The 18,843-nt window shown below is 38.5% G+C and overlaps 1 protein-coding gene across 6 annotated transcripts in view; it reads right to left on the minus strand.

Moving 5' to 3' along the window:
* Positions 1 to 18,843, minus strand: part of RABGAP1L (RAB GTPase activating protein 1 like) — a 769,071-nt gene that overhangs the window by 136,560 nt on the left and 613,668 nt on the right. For all 6 annotated transcript variants that reach the window (XM_035010758.1, XM_035010760.1, XM_035010761.1 and 3 more), the window contains one exon: positions 13,452 to 13,580. In XM_035010758.1, coding sequence (XP_034866649.1) covers positions 13,452 to 13,580 — 129 coding nt within the window. The remainder of the gene's footprint in view (positions 1 to 13,451; positions 13,581 to 18,843) is intronic.

Raw genomic sequence — 18,843 nt, forward strand, 5'->3', positions numbered from 1 at the left:
TATTTATTTATTTAAGAGAGAATGAGAGAGAGCACATGAGAGGGGGGAGGGTCAGAGGGAGAAGCAGACTCCCCGCCGAGCAGGGAGCCCGATGCGGGACTCGATCCCGGGACTCCAGGATCATGACCTGAGCCGAAGGCAGACGCTTAACCGACTGAGCCACCCAGGCGCCCCAAAAGAACTTTTTTTTTTTTTAAAGATTTTATTTATTTATTTCAGAGAGAGAGAATGAGAGAGAGCACATGAGAGGGGGGAGGGTCAGAGGGAGAAGCAGGCTCCTCGCCGAGCAGGGAGCCCGATGCGGGACTCGATCCCGGGACTCCAGGATCATGACCTGAGCCGAAGGCAGACGCTTAACCGACTGAGCCACCCAGGCGCCCCATACTTCCACCACCTTAAAAGAATTTTTTTTTTTTTTTTTGCCAGGGAGAAGGAGAGAAAAAGGCTTAATAGTAAAAGATGTAGGTTCTCCAGAGCATTAATTCGACTCAGTTATTTGCCAGCTAAATACTAAATGGGTCCATGGGTTGGTGGAACAGGCATATAACAACTAAGTAAATATAATGTAATTTTACCTTATACCCCCAGAGTGGAGGCAATGGCATCTTTTTTTTTTAATTTAAATTCAATTAATTAACATATATTATTAGTTTCAGAAGTAGAGGTCAGTGACTCATCAGTCTTACAGAGGCATGGCATCTGAAACAGCTGTGGTTGAAGGGTTTAGAATACTAAGCCCCCAGGATCCAATGACCCAGCTATCTTAACCCAACCTATTTTCAACACCTTCAACATCTAAATTTATTTTTATTGCTACCTACAAAAACAAAATTATTTCTAGTGAGCAGCAACAAGGGCACAGAAGAACACGACACATATTTTCTTGTCTGAATCAGATCCCCAAACACAAACTGTGAAGCATCACTTTAAATATAATCTTAATATGAATTCAAATAGTTAAAAAAAAAAGGGGGGGGGCGTGCCTGGGTGGCTCAGTTGGTTAAGTGTCCAACTCTTGATTTCAGTTCAGGGTCATGAGCTCGAGCCCTGCGTGTCAGGCTCCACACAGGAAGTGGAGCCTGCTTGTGATTCTCTCTCTCTCTCTCTGCCCCTTCCCCTCCAACTTGTGTGCATGCAAGCTCTCTCTCTCTCAAAAACAAACACAAATAGTTTAAAAAACAAAGAAAGGTGGATCTCAGTGTAAGTAGTTGAGCAGGAAAATTATTTATTACCAATGTTGCCAAAAACTGAAGACGGGTTCTAACTTTATGCTCCAGCACAGATAAACATAAATGTTACAATTTAAGATAGGAAGTAATGGGCAAAACACTGCAGGAAGGTATATGAAGTATGAAAACTCCCATTTTTACTAAGTCTTTGGAAGATTGATGAGAGTGAATTCATTGCAGGGGAGAAAAAGATACTTAAAGTCTGATGGAAGAGAAACTGCTAGTTGGAAATAGCAGTTTTGAAGTATTCTTTTTTGTTGTTAATTTGATGTGCAGAGCTCTGCATGAGGACGCTGCACCAAGTTTGGGATGCATGTAAAGGTATAATGCTTTATTCCTATGATTTATTGTTTCCCTTACTAAAAAGAGAGATGCCCATATAAAAATCAATTTTATAACCATTTATCTTATTTTTCTTTGGTGTAGGACAACCTAATGATTTATATAGATTAGCTCATGATACAATACCCAGGTTCATCCACCAAGTTAATTTTAAAATATCTATATGGCTTTCTCCTTAATAAACTGAAAGAAAATGACGGGCAGAAGTAGGGATAATGGTAGAATAAAATGAAGAAGTAATAAAGGGGACAAATGTATTCTAGTTGATTAGAAACAGACAGAAAAGCTCAGTTCTCTAAATGTGGAGGGCACCTGATGCCTGGGCGTCTGGAGCTACGGCCTATTTTCTCCACCTGTCATCAACTGTTTCAGAGCACGTCCAACATTTACATGTTCCCTGTTCATTCCCATAGTACATGATTGTGAGAAGCAAAATCAAATTGCATTAATTTGGGGGTAGAAACAAAACAATGCCCCAAATCTGAGGTACACTGAGGATTATGAATGTTAATAGAAGCCACAAAGGATGGGCGCCTGGGTGGCTCAGTCGGTTAAGTATCCGACTCTTGATTTTAGCTCAGGTCATGATCTTAGGGCCATTAGATCAAGCCCCCAGTCCGGCTCCTGCTAACTGCAGTCTGCTTGAGATTCTCCCTCTCCTTCTGCCCCTCCCCTGCACGGGCCCGTAGGCACTCCCGTGCAGGCGCGCTCTCTCAAATAAATAAATGAATGAATAAATAAATAAATAAAATCTTTGGGAAAAAAAAAAAGAAGCCTCAAAGGAAAAAAGAGGAACTGTTTTGATATAGAAACTATCTCATTATCAGTTTGTTATTTATCACATCTCTGTATCCTGCAACATAACACTTCCCCAGCAAGAAGATTATGACCCTTTAAACCAAATATTTCCAACTGTGGTTGTCAACATAGAGGTCTTTATAGGAAAGGAACACTAGATGTAGTTCTATTAAAAATGAACCCTTTCCATGGTGTACATAAGGGTACACATTTTAGATCCATGGAGTTGACAGAAGCTTCTGTGTGGCCTCATTGCTAATTCAAAGAAAGCCTTTATTTGGGAGATTATATTCTTGTTTACACATAGCAACAACAGTCAGAAATAAATAGGAAACGGCATGAAGAAATAAGAGGTAAATAGCTTTTAATACAAATGTTCTTTACAGTTTTGTTGAAAGTTATTTTTCAAACAGTTAAATTCAAATCCACGGTTACCAATATGGAGGTCTTAAAAGGGAAAAAAAATGTTAAATTTCTAGACAAACAAATTTACCATATCCCATTACAAATGTGATTTGTGGGAGGCAAGATCAAATTATATTAATCCACTCTGGGAGCGTAGATAATTGTCCATCTCAGTAAAGAGGTAACTGTGCTGGCGCAGAGCTTAGAATTTTCTGAAGAAAGTAGTTACCACGGTAACCCCTCTGTCATTGGTGGCTACCTCTCCCGCATGAGGCAGGAAGCCAATTTTGGTGTGTGAGCAAGATGCCAGGGCAGAACTTTCTTTTTAGCCATCATGGGTCCTCCTCATCTCCCTTGCTCCTGTTGTCTCTGCCATCTCTGTTTATTCCACCTCAAGGCATTTCCAATGTCTATGATCACAGGAAGATGGGAGAGACGGTAGCACTCTTGCCAGGACAGAGAGGCAAGTCAGAGGAGCTGGCCATAGATGGCAAAATAGCAATTGGCACGGTTCTGCTGCCACTAACTAACCTGAGCTACAACTGAAAATTTTAAGTACAAGTCGGTATTGTCTTCCAGTGTCACTAAATTGTCTTTCAAATATAAGAGTTTTTGGAGGAAAGGTGCTTTTTTCTTGGGTAACCACCACCAACTCATTTAATGTTCTCCTCCACCATTCTCCTAAGTCATGGAGTTCAACAATTCTTTGCAGTTCTCCTCCACCCCCTTTTCTTGCAGACTCTCAGTCCCCATTGGTCTTCACTTTCTCTTCTACTTGTTAAACTCCATTTTCCATCATGTCAAACACACTCTTCTAGCCTCATCTCTCTGAACCTGTGTGTGCTTAGGGTCATCAAGTACTAGTTCCTGAGAAGTGACTATTAACATTCAGAAATTGTGTGAGCCAGTTCTTCTTTATTTTATTTTTTTTTTAAGGTTTTATTTATTTATTTGAGGGAGGGAGGGGCAGAGGGAAAGGGAGAGAGGGAATCTCAGGCAGACTCCATGCTGAGCACAGAACCACACATGGGGCTCGATCTCATGACCCTGAGATCCTGACCTGAATTGAAATCAAGAGTCGGATGCTTAACCGACTGAGCCACTCAGGCGCCCATGTGTGAGCCTGTTCTTAAGTTATTGGCACCTTGAAATTGGCTATCGTCGGAGTATTTACACCGTGGAAATTGGCACAAGTGACAGATCAGGGATTCCCCTTTTCCTCATCCCTCTCATTCCCCCAAGATCTGGTTTATTAGAGTACCGTTGCCTTGGCCCCACTGTCCTTCCTTTGCCTCATGCTGGCAAACCTCAACTTGGGGTCAAGATAACTGTCTACATTCTTCATGTATATATTTGGGCTGCTGAGTGTTTCTGGAGAAACTCACAAAATGCTCCAGATTCTTGCCACTATGAATTCATGATCTCCAACAATGGTCCAACAACTCTTTGTGTGTTTTCTCACTTAGTTCTTCCAATCTCTACAACGTCTGTTCTAAAAGCTTTTCCATGTTCTTTAAACCTCTCACTCTACTATATACTCCCTTCCTCTAGAATCTGCTTAATTGAAATAACAGAAACCTTCAAATGAAATATTCTCAATTTCCTCCCCACCAAACTGCACATTCCCTTCATCCTCATTGATTCCTTGCTCATTCCCTTCTACTGTAATGGAAGAAAGGTCTATTCTCTGGAATCTAATCCCTTACCCTACTTGGAGGCCTGTCTCTTGATATATTCCTCTTTCTTTACCGAATCTTCAACTTTTCTCTTTCTGTGGGCCTTTTCTTCTTATTTGAAGATGGAGTGGTCTGGCTCCTACATATCAGCCCTCATGATTCTCTCAGCTATAGTCCCATTTGCTTTCCCTCAGTTTCTTAAACAGAACTTACTGCCTCCTTCTTCACACTGTTTGTACATGCTGTTCCTTCAGTCTGGAATGCCTTATAATCTCAGTTTGAGAAAGCTTTCCCTAAATTGTTGATTGAGTCAGAATCAGGTTCCTTTGCTCCTTCCCCTCATATATCCTTCTTATTCCCTTCTGAGCTTTTGTCTCACTTGTAATTACACAGTTATTAAGGTGATTATCTAACTAACATTTTGCACACAATAGTATGGAAATCCCATGATTTCAGGGAGCATATCTACCTTGTATTCCCTGGGTCTAGCACAGCGCCAGGCATATAATAGGTGCTCAATGAAGAAATTGATTCATTTAAGTTTTTTAGCATTTAGAGACTCATCTTTCCCATCCTCCAAACATCCATATCAGTCTCATGTCTTTATTTTTTTTTTAAGATTTATTTATTTATTTGACAGAGAGAGATGGAACAGAAGCAGGGGGAGTGGGAGAGGGAGAAGCAGGCTTCCTGTGGAGCAGGGAGCCCGATGTGGGGCTCAATCCCAGGGCCCTGGGATCATGACCTGAGCCAAAGGCAGATGCTTAACGACTGAGCCACCTAGGTGCCCCTCAATCTCATGTCTTCTTATCTCTCTTGTACCTATTCTCTGGCTCACTGGCCATCTCTTTCATCCCCCATCTTCTTCCCATTCTAACCTTCTCAGAAGAGTTGTTTTATCTTCCTTTCTCCATTTCCTCCCCTCCCATTTATTCCTTGAATCACTGGAGTTTATACTTCATCACTCCACTGAAACTGCTCTCACTAAGGCCATTAAGGACATCTTTATCATTAACTATTGCACAATGTCTGCTTTTCACTACCTTATATGACCTCTAAGCATTACTGACATTTATTCAACTTCTTCCTTCTTGAAAACAAATACCTTTTCCTTTAGCAGTCACACTTCACTTCTCTTCTGGGTTTCTTCCTGTCTTCTCAGTCTCACCAGCTTCTACTTCTCAGCCCATTTTTTTACATGTTAATGTACCTATCCTCAACATTCCTTTCTGCTCCCCTATGAGAATTCACCCACTCTCATGGTTTCAATAGTGGGACATTCAAATACCTACTTTCAGCTCAGATCTCACTTCCATACCCATCCACTTACTTGATATTTCTATATATTTGGATATGAGATTGTGGATATACACTGCAAACTTCACATGTCCAACAGTTCACTCATTATCTTCTATCCTTGTAATTTGTTCTCCTTTGTTCTCTTTGCAGTGTGATTACTATCAAGTTGCCTAAGTAAGAATTCTGAAAGTCATCACAGGCTCTCTTCCCTGCCCTAATGCTCACATTTAATCACTAAGATCTCTTGATTCTATCTCTTGAATATCTCTGGAATCTGTCGATATTTCTCCAGCCCGTAACAGATACTCTGGTCACTTCTCACCTGGATTACCTCAACCACCCCTGAATTGGTCTGTCACCAATATCTAATTTTACCCCTTTCAATCCATTCTCCACATAGCAGCCAGAAAGATCTTTCTAAAACAAACAGCTGATTATTTCTGCCTCTTATTTAAAATCCCTCAGTGCTTCCCATTGCTCTCAGGATAAAATCCAAATTGCTTACCATGGCTTACATGGCTCTGCACCAGCAGTCTGGCTCCTGCTTACTCTGTCTTCTCTCTATTTAATCCCCTCACCCCCATTCTCTAGTCATCAACTATGATTAGGGCTTGCTTGTTCAACCACATTTTCTTACCTCTGGGCATATTCCCCTAGCTTCAGATACTCCTTAACTCCTGCTAACCCTTCAGGTCTTATCTTAACTCTTATTTCCTCTCAGAAGTTCTCTTGCATAGTTCCTGCATACAACAGGCACTCAAGAAATTAACTTCCTTTCCTAACTACTTTGTTTTAGTTTAACGTCAAATTTTGAGGTTTTAATTTTGCTCAAATTATTTCACTAATAAAATCAAATGAAAGAGGCTGATTTCTATTTTTAAATATTCTTTTATGAAGATCTACCAACAGACTATTTTGAGTGATGTGATGAACTTTGCTACTAATGAGATGCATCACAAATGTGGCATTTGGAACATTTTTCCAAATAAAAATGAACAAGGAACGAAGGAACGAACAAACAAACAAACGAACAGACAAGACTTGTTTCCCAGTCTTTGAAGAGCAATTCTCAGGGAGTTTGCATGTCCGTAGAACTAAGGTATACACAGTACTCTAACTTTTATTACAGGTGTTTTACTCTTCTAGTTTATCCTTTTATTCTTATCAGAGCAATGCCAGCTAAATGCATTTCATTGTAATTAAAAGATTCAAAATTTTAATATTTCATCATTTATCTACATAGCATTGAATTGTATGGAGAGGCATGAAAGAATTAAATCATATACGATGTCTAATATCTTAAATTTTTGACCAACAAGAATGGCAATTTCATCAATTCAACCTAATACAATATAAATGATGTTGAATAAAATTATATAGAACAACAGGCAGATCAAGAATAATTATAAAGGTTGTATGTATAAGCATTTGAATATCTATAGATATCACATTCATAAATTCTTATACTTTATAAAAATATCAATTTACTTAGCAAGTTTAAGACTGTCCTACAGTATACAGGCTAATTTTTTTTTGAGTTACTGAATTCCTTTTAAGAATCTAATGGAAGCTCTGGATCGTCTTACCTGGAAAAACAAAATGCTCATATGCTTGTGTTAAGAAATTCAAATTTCTACTGATTTAGAGTACATGAAGCCAAGATTCAAGTTTAAGAAGGTCTACAGTAGCAGAATTTTTAACTACCAGTAACAACTGAATAATGGTATTCAACAAAGCCTGAGGAAGTACAGGATATTCATATATTAAGTAAGCAAATGACTTTTCAAATCAAGTCTGATGGGTCAACATATTTTCCGATTATAACCTAGCTGAAACCATAGGCACAGGAAGATATGAGAAACATTTAAAATCATGTTAGTTAAATCAGAAAAAAACCCACAAAAACATTTTTGATATTTAATATTATACAGGTTTGAGAAGAATAAAGTTATTTATCTAATCCAGTGTGGTTTGTTAATACATCTTGTTGTACACATGCAGAAATAAACCACATATGGAACTAAGTTACTTTTCACCTGCAACTAACTGTTGCATCTATTTTAAAAGCAGTCAGTTCACTGCAATCACTCATCACCTAGTTCCTTAAAGTTAGAGGAAAGTGATTCATCCTGTTGGGTAATTAAATGAGAACATGTCAATTCAAAAAAGATATAATCATACACAAATACTAACTTTGAAAATAATTAAAATAATTTTTTTTTATTTTTGATATTCTATCTTTAGTCTCAAGGCTGTAGATAAGAAATTGTGAGAGCAGCTTGTTTGCCTATTCCATACCTGCAGTCACCTCTGTCTGTGAATGCTTTGCCTAACACACAGCCTCGATCTGTAAATCCATCATTCCCTAAACTTTGCAGTTGCCAGCATATTCTGCTACAAGGACGGCATGAGGACGCACATCCTTACCACACCCCTACTTCCATTATTCATTGCCACACCTCAAGCTCCACAACTTCTCACAAGTTGCAGCATATAAGAATGGGGAAGAGGGAGGTGGTGTGAACGGTATGACAGACCTCAGTGTTTTTTCAAAACAGCAAGCTGTTGTGAAATCGATTTAGTGGGTTATGATTACCTTTTCGGTTTGAAGATTTTTCTTCAAGAAGTTTAAATGACACAGAATACAATACAGTAGTAGAAGAGGAAACATCAGAGTACATCACACATTGTAAGAGTATTTCTTCAGATATGTGTGTGTGGGGGGGGGGTCAGGGTTTTGATATAAAACCTATTTTAAAATGTAGGTCTCAGTTAAAAAACAATTTTAAACCTTTAGGTTGGAAACCTATGCTCCAGTTCCAGCACAATCCTTGGATATTATACTACTTCCGTCTTCCTTCTCTGAGTTTCACCTCACGTCTACCTCATAATCACTTTATAAATTAAAATGATATCCTGTGATACAAAATCAATATACAAAACTGTTGTATTTCAATACATGAATGAGAAACTACCAAAAAGAGAAATTAAGAAAACAATCCATTTTATAATTGCATCAAAAAATACCTTGGAATAAATTTAACCACGGAAAGATCTGTACACTGAAAACTATAAGACATTAATGGAAGAAACTAAAGAAGACACAAATAAATAGAAAGATATTCCGTGTTCACAGGTTAGATTAATATTGTTAAAAGGTCTATACACCCAAAGCAATCTATAGATCGATACAATCCCTATCAAAATTCCAATGACATCTTTCACAGAAAGGGAACAAACAATTTTAAAATTTGCATAGAACCACAAAAGATCCCAAATACCCAAAGCAATCTTGAGAAAGAAGAACAAAGCTGGAGGCATCACACTCTCTGACTTCAACAACACTACAAAGCCAAAGTAATCAAAACAGTATGATAGCAGCGTTAAAAAAAAAAAAAAAAAAAAAAACAGACACAGATCAGTGGGACAAAATAGAGAAGCCAGAAATAAATCCGTGCATATATGATCAATTAATTTACAACAAAGGAGCCAGGACATACTATGGGGAAAGGACAATTTCTTCAATAAATGGCGATGGAAAAACTAGACCGTCATATGCAAAAGAATGAAACTGGGCCACTATCTTATACCAAACACAAAAATTAACTCAAAATGGATTAAAAAACTTGAACATAAGACCTTAAACCATAAAACTCCTAGAAGAGGGGCGCCTGGCTGGCTCAGTCATTAAGCGTCTGCCTTCAGCTCAGGTCATGATCCCAGGGTCCTGGGATCGAGCCCCACATTGGGCTCCCTGCTCAGCAGGAAGCCTGCTTCTCCCTCTCCCACTGCCCTTGCTTGTGTTCCTGCTCTCGCTGTCTCTATGTCAAATAAATAAATAAAATCTTTAAAAAAAAACAAAAAAACTCCTAGAAGAAAACATAGGTGGTGAGCTCCTTGATGTGTCTTGGTGATGATTTTTTTTTTTGGATTTGACATCTAAAATAAATACAACAAAAGCAAAAATAAACCAAGTGGGACTACATCATACTAAAAAGTTTTACACAGAGGTGCCTGGGTGGCTCAGTTGGTTAAGTGTCTGACTCTTGATTTCAGCTCAGGTTTTGATCTCAGGATTGTGAGTTCAAGCCCCATGAGTTTAAACAACTTTTGCACAGCAAAGGAAAACCATCAACAAAATGAAAAGGCAACCTATTGAATGGTAGAAAATATTTGCAAATCATATGTCTGATAAAGAGTTAATATCCAAAATATATAAAGAACTCCTATAACTCAACAGCAAAAAAAAAAACCAACAACAATCTGATTATAAACTGGGCAGAGGACCTGAACAGACATTTTTCCAAAGAAGACATACAGACAAACAACAGGTACATGAAAAGGTGCCCAGCACTACTAATCATCAGGGAAATGCAAATCAAAACCAAAATGAGATATCACTTCACATCTGTTAGAGTGGCTATTATCAAAAAGATAAGAAATAAGTGCTGGCCAGGATGTGGAGAAAAGGAAACCCTTCTGCAATTGTGGAAATGTAAATTGGTGCAGCCATTATGAAAATGAAGGTTCTTCAAAAAAATTAAAAACAAAACTACCATACAATCTAGTAATTTCACTTCTGGGTATTTATCTGAATAAAACAAAAACACTAATTTGAAAAGATAATATGCACCCCATGTTCATTACAGCATTATTTACAATAGCCAGCAATGGAAACCTAAATGGCCCCTGATAGATGAATGGCTAAAGAAAATGTAGCATACATGCACAAAGGAATATTATTCAGCCACAAAAAAGAATGAAATCTTGCCATTGGGCACAATATGGATGGAACTTGATGGCATTATGCTAAGTGAAATAGGTCAGACAGAAAAAGATAAATACCAGATGATCTCACTTACATGTAGAATCTAAAAAACCCAAAAATACCAAGTTCAGGGATACAGAGAACAGACTGCCTGAGGCAGGGGGTAAAGTGGGTAAAATGGGTGAAGGGGGTCAAAAGGTACAAATTTCATTATAAAATGATGACATTATTCATTATAAAATAAATAAGTCATGGGGATATACTATACAGCATGATGACTATAGTTAATAATACCATACTGCTACTAGGAGAGTGGATCTTTAAAGTTCTTACCACAAGAAGAAAATATTTTGTAACTATGGATGGTGACAAGGGTTAACTGGACTTATTGTGGTGATCATTTCTCAATTTTGTGACTGAAACTAATATAATGTTATCAACTATACCTTAATAAACATGGTGTCCTGTGAGCACTGTTTTATATAGCTAAGAAAAAGTTACTCTCCTTAGATAATGCAAAGACAAAAAACAAAACCCAAAACAAGACCTAAAAACAAAAAACAAAATCAAATAATTCATTATTACTTAAAATAAAAATTCATGTCTATCTGCTCATGTTCACACAAATTATTCTGGTTGCACATGTTCATTCCAGAAATAGCCCAATCAAATCCTATTTTGAACTTACTTTCTAACATTTTAAGTTTCTGTGTCTTTCAGATACCAAGTTTCTGGTTTGACCATTGTTAATTGCCTCCATCCTCTGAGGAGCTTCATAAATTATATTGGAAAAAATCCTTCCCTGTACATCTCACGATTTTGGATTGTTTCCTGGGTTTTCCATTCTCAGTGATTGACCGATGTTACCAAATTTCCCTTGAAGACATTTAACTTTCTACCTTACCTGTACCTCCTAATTCTCTCATCTCATTCTTAGAAATGAATGTTTTATTTTAACAGATTCCTATAGAACTGTTCTAGTTACAGTACCTTTCTCTGACAGCTCTGGAACAATCAGAGGGCTGGAGCCTACCTTTCAAACATACCACCCAAAAAATTCAATCAAAGCCACCATGACTACTGAAATGTATTTTCAAAGTCTACAGACAAATGTGGCTCATACTTAGGTCATTTGGCCCAGCCAAATAAAATAATTAGTCTGGAAGGCTTTACAAGTTTGCATTTTAGGATGAAGATTCAGAGGTTTGTTTTGCTTTAGTATCTTTGGAAAATGATTTTTTTTTTAAATATAGAATTCATTTGAAAGACAATATATTTTTTTCTCCTCAGTTATTTACTTTTAGCACTGAATTGTACTTTTCGACATTTAGAATTCACTTTAAAATAAGTTAAGATAAAAAACAACAGTGTTACACCAAAAAAGTGTTAGAGTGGGTATGATGCTTAAATGAAGTCTATGTCAAAGTACATTTTAAGTAATGAACTTAATAACCCAATGGCATCTCAATCTTCTAATCTCCTAATCCAAAATCTATGGAGTCATCTTGACTCCTCATTTCCTCTCATACTCATGTGTAATGTATCATGAAATCCTTTTGGTTCTCTTTCAAAATATACTCAGGTTCCAACTACCTCCGTCTCCACTCCATCTCTATCTCATTGTTATCACCCTGGTAAACTCTATCATTATTTTTCAACAGGATTACTGCAAAACCCCCTGTCTGACCTCCCTACTTCCACCCTTACTTTCTTGCAGTCTGTTTTCAACACAGTAAGTGCTGTGATCCTCTAAAACCTCAGGCAGATCATATCACTCTTCCACTCAAAACCCTGCAAGAGCTACCCACTTCACTTAAAGTCTGAATCCTTACAAAGACCTACATTTTCTGTCTCCTTGTGAGCTCTCTAACTTCCTCTTCTATTGCTCTCATTTTCATTCACTTCACTCCAGCTACATTGGCCTTCTTGCTGTTCTTCAAACCCACCAGGCATGAGCCAGCCTCAGGGCCTTTGAACTAGCTGTTGTCTCCACTGGAACATTCTTCCCCTACACATCTCCATGACTAACTCCTCTCCTTCACCTTTTTAATGAGGTCTACTTACTCTGAATACCTATTAACAACTGTAACTTTCCCTCTCCTCACCAATCCAGTCTTGCTTATTTCACCCTACTTTTCCTTTTTTCCTAGCTATTTATCACCTTCTAGCATATTAAATATATTATTTATTATTTTAGTCATTTATTGTCTGTTTCCTTCTGCAAGAACATAAGGTCCATAAGACATGGGATCTTTGTCTCTTTGTTCAGAAGGGAAATTTGTATTTATGTCATAGTTAGGTAAGAAGATTCCCTAGTATATTCCAGAGGTACAAGAATTAACATCAATAAATTGGTTCCAAATCTTTAAAAAATGTGCTCTCTCATCTTGATACCATAATTTTCTTGATAGAAATTTCCATATCAAATTATTATATGAAACTTGTTTAGTTTTATGAGACATAGGTTAAGGAACAATATATCCATGACCATTTTGCAGATGTGGGGTGGGAATGGGCAGACCAAGACTCAAAGCTTTCCTAGTCCCTTGGAGAAAAGAAAGCACTGCCTAAGCAGGCTTTTCTTGCTTTGTCGTAAATAATCCTAAAACAGATGGCCAAAAGCTAAATACTAAGTCTGCTGCCATGGAAACCACTATCACAGCAGTCCATTCTAGAGCCCTACCTATAAGATAAATGTTTGTCTTCCTATTGTTCCAATCTGAACCTACTAACTTTCACTCCAAGTCCTACTAGAAGGTATTATACACATACCAGCCTCACAAAAATGTCTGGGAGAGACTAGTTCATACACAGTATCACCTTAAACATAGTCAAAATCCAGCAATGTATAGAGAAAAACGGTTTTATATAATTGGCCACGTTCTTTCTGCATTCAAGTTCTGTCTTTATTATATATAAATCCATGTACCTTACCTTAATATTGCACGCCTGCTCCATCAGTCTTCTGGCATTCTCCTCCGCCCTGTATCTCTTTGGAAGCTGAACTCTGAAAAACTTTAAAGCACCTTCAAAATCAGCCTGCAGAAGATCTTCCTTTGAGGTCTGCAAAATAATCCCAAGAATTATCATTACATTTTAGCCTGCCTTCAGGACAAATACATTGAAAAAAGAATTTCTATTTTCCCGAATGCATCATTGTAGCTAAGATCTAGCTTAGTTCCACAAGTTATTAGGAATAGATTTCTAACCATAAGTCACCATAAATCCTAAGTGCAGTATAAGAATTAATTAATAGGCTAACATATTTAATTTACATAACCTGAAGATCAGAATGGTGGATCCCAGCAAAGCTAACCAAGTTACAGCTCTGGAGGGAAAAAAAAAAAAAATGCCAGAAAAGGAAAAAATTTTAACTCTGGGTCTAATCTATGACTTTAGCTTGCTGGGTGTTCTAAGGATATTATTAGAAACTTGGCTGAAGACATAGACAATGTAATCAAAGCACATTAAAATTATATAATGAACACCTAATGGGAGAAGGGCCTTTCAACTAATGACAACAGCAGTTCAAGAAAATAAGAAATTGATCCCCCACCTTAAAGAATGCTATGAAAAAGTAAATGAAATGAATCACTTAACTAGCGAACTTCTTATGAAAACCGTTTGCAAAATTTACTTCTTCAAGAAATAACCACTTAAAATTAAATATATGCATGCATAGAAAAAAGATGGAAAGGAAATAAAAGGTTTCTCTGGATAGTGGAGTCACAGGGGTTTTTACCCTTATATTTTGCTGTATTTTCTGCAGTAAAGATTTTATAATAAGAGGGGTGCCTGGATGGCTCAGTTGGGTGTCTGCCTTCAGCTTGGGTCATGGTCCCAGGGTCCTGGGATCAGGCCCCACATCAGGCTCCCTGCTCTGCAGGAAGCCTGCTTCTCCCTCTCGTACTCCCCCTGCTTGTGTTCCCTCTCTCACTATGTATCTGTCTGTCAAATAAATAAATAAAATCTTAAAAAAAAAAAAAGATTTTGTAATAAGAAAGACAATAAGGGGCGCCTGGCTGGCTCAGTGGGTAGAGTTGGTGACTCTTGATCTTCTTTGGGTTGTATGTCCAAGCCCCACATTGGGTGGGGAGCTGATTTAAAAAAAAAAAAAAGAAAAGAAAAAGAAAGGCCAGGGGCGCCTGGGTGGCTCAGTCGTTAAGCGTCTGCCTTCGGCTCGGGTCATGATCCCAGGGTCCTGGGACTGAGCCCCACATCGGGCTCCCTGCTTGGTGGGAAGCCTGTTTCTCCCTCTCCCACTCCCCCTGCTTGTGTTCCCTCTTTCGCTGTGTTTCTGTCAAATAGATAAAATCTAAAAAAAAAAAAAAAAGAAAGGCCAGAAGTATTTTAATAAACAACTATAAGCAATCTTTGGCAAACACCCTGATACAAATTATAGATTAAGCAGACAGGGTACACAGAAGTAAGCCAAAGAGAAATAAGATGTTTTAAGAGTCAGAAATTATCAAAAACTTCAGTAATAAAATGAAAAAACAAAACAAACCAGGATGGCTAGAAATCATAAACTATGCGCTAGTTCAAAATATTACTTTATTTAGATTCAAATGTAGAGCTGATTAACCTTAAAGGCTGTCCTGAAAGAGTATAAGAAGTCAGAGAAATTCCTGCTCTTCACAGTGCCGGAATCATCTTCAGTACCCTGGTCCCCAAGCCATTAGACATGTCATCTCCTAGGTGAGCCATTGCATTAACCCACTAACTGGTTTCCACTTTGTTCCCCACAATCCACTCTCCTTATCATAGCCAGATGATACCCTTTCACATCCTGTGGTTCTTCTGTGTAAAGCCCTCCAGAGCTTCCTACTGTGCTCAGAATGAAATCCAAAATTGTTACCATGGCCCACAAGACCCTTCATGATCTGGAGCCCCTGCCTTCCCCTCCAACCTCGTCTTGAACCACATCTCCCTCCTGTTCTCAAGCTCCAGGCACACTGGCCTTGTTCCTGTTTCTTGTACACACCAAGTTCATTCCTAACTGAAGGCAACTGCCCTTGCTGTTCCTTCTGCCTGGACAGTCTTCTCCCAGATTTTCATAAGGATAGCAACTTTTTGTGATTTAGATTTTTAGCTCAAATGTAAAATCTGAGCGAGGCCTTTCCTGAGCACTTAAATTCTCCCCCACCCCCAGCCCATCAAGTAATTTCCCACCAACGCATTTTCCCATTTTACATCTGTTTCCTCCTAAGGAAAGGGGCCTTGTCTGTCTTGTTCATTGCTGTATCCACAGTGACAAGAATAATAACCGGAATATAGGAGGTACTCAATTAAAATTTACTGAATGAATGAATTCTACTTTCATCTCCCTTACCTTTTAAACAGAAACATGTAAAATAGAATAATCTATTAATTCATACAGCAGGCATTTCCACAGGGGTACCAGGTTGCCTCAGCTTTAGATCAGAAAGTAGAGCTAGGCTAAGGGTAGCAGTGGAAAAACAAGCCTTGGTACATCTCAGATTGACTTCCTCCCTCGTAGATACTCAGACACGATGGTGATGGTAAGTGGTAGAATGTTTAGCATGACAGAGTGCTATCAGCTCACCTTAACTTAGTTGGAAAAGACTGTTATGGAAACATCACCCTGAAAGAGGGCTTCTCTGACCAAAGTATCAACTGTTGAATTGCTGGGAAAGCATCCAGCTGCCAGATATACCAGACACGCTACATCCCCACTCTTCCTTTCTCACCTGTGATACTGGCTTTGACGATCAGCTCTCTGGTGACTGTCGGGAAAACTCAGGACACACTGCTTCTGGAGTTTGTGGGGAAGCAGGATGAGCAGCTATCTTCCCCACCCCAAAGCCTTTGAGGCCACTGCTTCTATTTTCTGGGCAACCAAGCTCTAGTTACCTGGTAACAGATGGCCCCAAAATGGTGGTGCAGTTCCTTGCCTGAAGGCAGTAGCATGATTACCTAATACTGCCCAAGGCCTAATTTCAGCCTCTGAGTTGGTGCAAAAGCAGAAAGGTGAGGATTAAAGCTGAGGAATCATACAGCCTGTGACATGTGACCTCTGGTCAGGGAGGGGTGGCCAGGTCAAAGAAATGCTGTCTGAAGGAGGCTACCCACTCAGGGGAGGTGCAGCAAGAAGCTCCCCACCTGGGTGGGGCTAAAGCCCAGCCGGGGCTGAGTCTCTGGAAGGCAGAATTCAGAGTGCCCCGTGACTGTCCTTTCCAAGACACTGCTTGCGTTATTGATGCTCCAGATCCCATGGCCCACTCAGCTAAGCCCTGTCAGAGAGGCGCTCTAATGATCACAGAGCAGAACGACTCAGGTAGACAGACATGTGGAAACTGCATGGTATTCGGTCCCCTAATCTCAGCTTCTAGGAAGTAGCTGGCAATTAAAGACACTCAAACAAGGCTGCAAAGGATGAAATAAATCCATTCTGATCCCAACTCTGGCTAAATTGTGGTGCTGCCTACATCTTTACTGTTCTACTTCAAGAAGGGAGCATCTTCAATGTCAAGTATTTGAGAAGGAAATAAGGTAAGTCCTATGAGTGCATTTTGTGAGCCCCAAAACAAATATAAGGGATGACAGTTTGGAAAGTTGTCTCTCTGTTACTCAAATATGCTCAGGTACTGATATTTTAGTAGCTAAAAACAGTACCCTGCTCTCACTGACATTTTTAATTCCATAAAGCAGGCAGTCTAAGTTGTAAGAACTTATATTCCTGTCATGGACTGAAATAAAGCTAATTTCATTGTGAATTTAAAAAAAAATATATATATATACACATATATATATATGCCAGAAGACAACCCTGGCAGGGGCGGGGGGGGGGGGGGGCGGAAACACGCCAATAAGCAAAAAGTATATTAACAAAAACCTTGCTTGACATTGCTCCAGAAGATAATCTGCAGTCCTACTTTGATTCTAAAGGGCTTTTTCCTCCAATTTTCTATCTTTAAGAGACTTCCATAATCATTAAGTATCACCTCCAAATATCTTTTTATGCCATAAGCAGATTATAAATTTACAGGGGTAACTCTCCATTTTCTGATGGCTGTATGTGAGAGGTTTTTCCCTCTACAATTGAGGAATAGATACCTCTTGGTCTGCAAAAACTTGGATATCTCACTAAGAATTTATCAGAAAGTTGTTTGGTTTTTTAAATACTTTGTAAAAATCATAATTTGTATACATATGTGTGTGTATATACATAGTGGGATCATACATTTTTTTATTGATGACATATTCACTTTCCCCAAAACGGAAAATATTTTTTAAAAGCCTAAGAGGTCTCACTACCCAGAGATAAACATAATTAACATTTTGTTACATTGCTTATAATCATTTTTTCCTATCCCTACACACATATTTAAGAAAATTTGAATCATATTGTACATATCATTTTTTTTTAAGATTTTATTTATTTATTTGACAGAGAGACACAGCGAGAGAGGGAACACAAGCAGGGGGAGTGGGAGAGGGAGAAGCAGGCTTCCGGCTGAGCAGGGAGCCCGATGTGGGGCTTGATCCCAGGACCCTGGGACCATGACCCAAGCCGAAGGCAGACGCTTAACGACTGAGCCACCCAGGCGCCCCTGTACATATCATCTTGTTAAATATATATGCTTCACAACCGTCAAGCATTAATGTAACAGTATTAGTCCAAAATATAAGTAGCAGCGCTTTCTATGAAACTAAAACATGACGGCTTATTAATAAACTGGCTACAGAGATGTAAACTTAATTAACAGTTATAATTAAGTTTACATTTGTATGTATGAATGCTACCTGTCTACCCTGACAATGCAGAGAAGCTTACCACATGATCTTGTGATAAGACTCAAGCCTTAAAAATGCACCCCTAAAAGGCAGACTAACATTTCAAGGACCAAACCAAGTATCTAAAAGAGGAGAGGCCAGCTTCTGGATATCGTTATCCATCTGTGCTCACTACAGCAGAACTCCGTCAGGCTAGAAGAACTGATTTCAGCTGGAAAGGCTGTTCTTCAACTGGGAAATTCTTAAGAGTTTTTCTATATTGCCTTCAGAATGATCATGAGGGAAAAGTATCATAATGAAAATGCAATTACTTTCCTGACATTATTTGTTAAGTAATATTAGCCAGAAGGTAACACAGACTAGAGTCAGGGAAATCTGAATAAGCAAAGACATGTTTTCTTTCCTTGCAAAATAGAGAACACTATCAGCTTTTAAATAAGAATAAATGATAACTTTTGAAAATTAGTGGTTTTATTAATACTCATCTTTTGCTCCCCAAACTTGCTGTCAAATCCTTTTAAGTGATGATATGGAACATGTTTATCAATTACACCTCCAAAGGGTATTA

Source organism: Mirounga leonina, unplaced genomic scaffold (assembly GCF_011800145.1).
Source record: "Mirounga leonina isolate KUSES-001 unplaced genomic scaffold, KU_Mleo_1.0 Mir_154, whole genome shotgun sequence".
Taxonomy (NCBI): Eukaryota; Metazoa; Chordata; class Mammalia; order Carnivora; family Phocidae; genus Mirounga; species Mirounga leonina.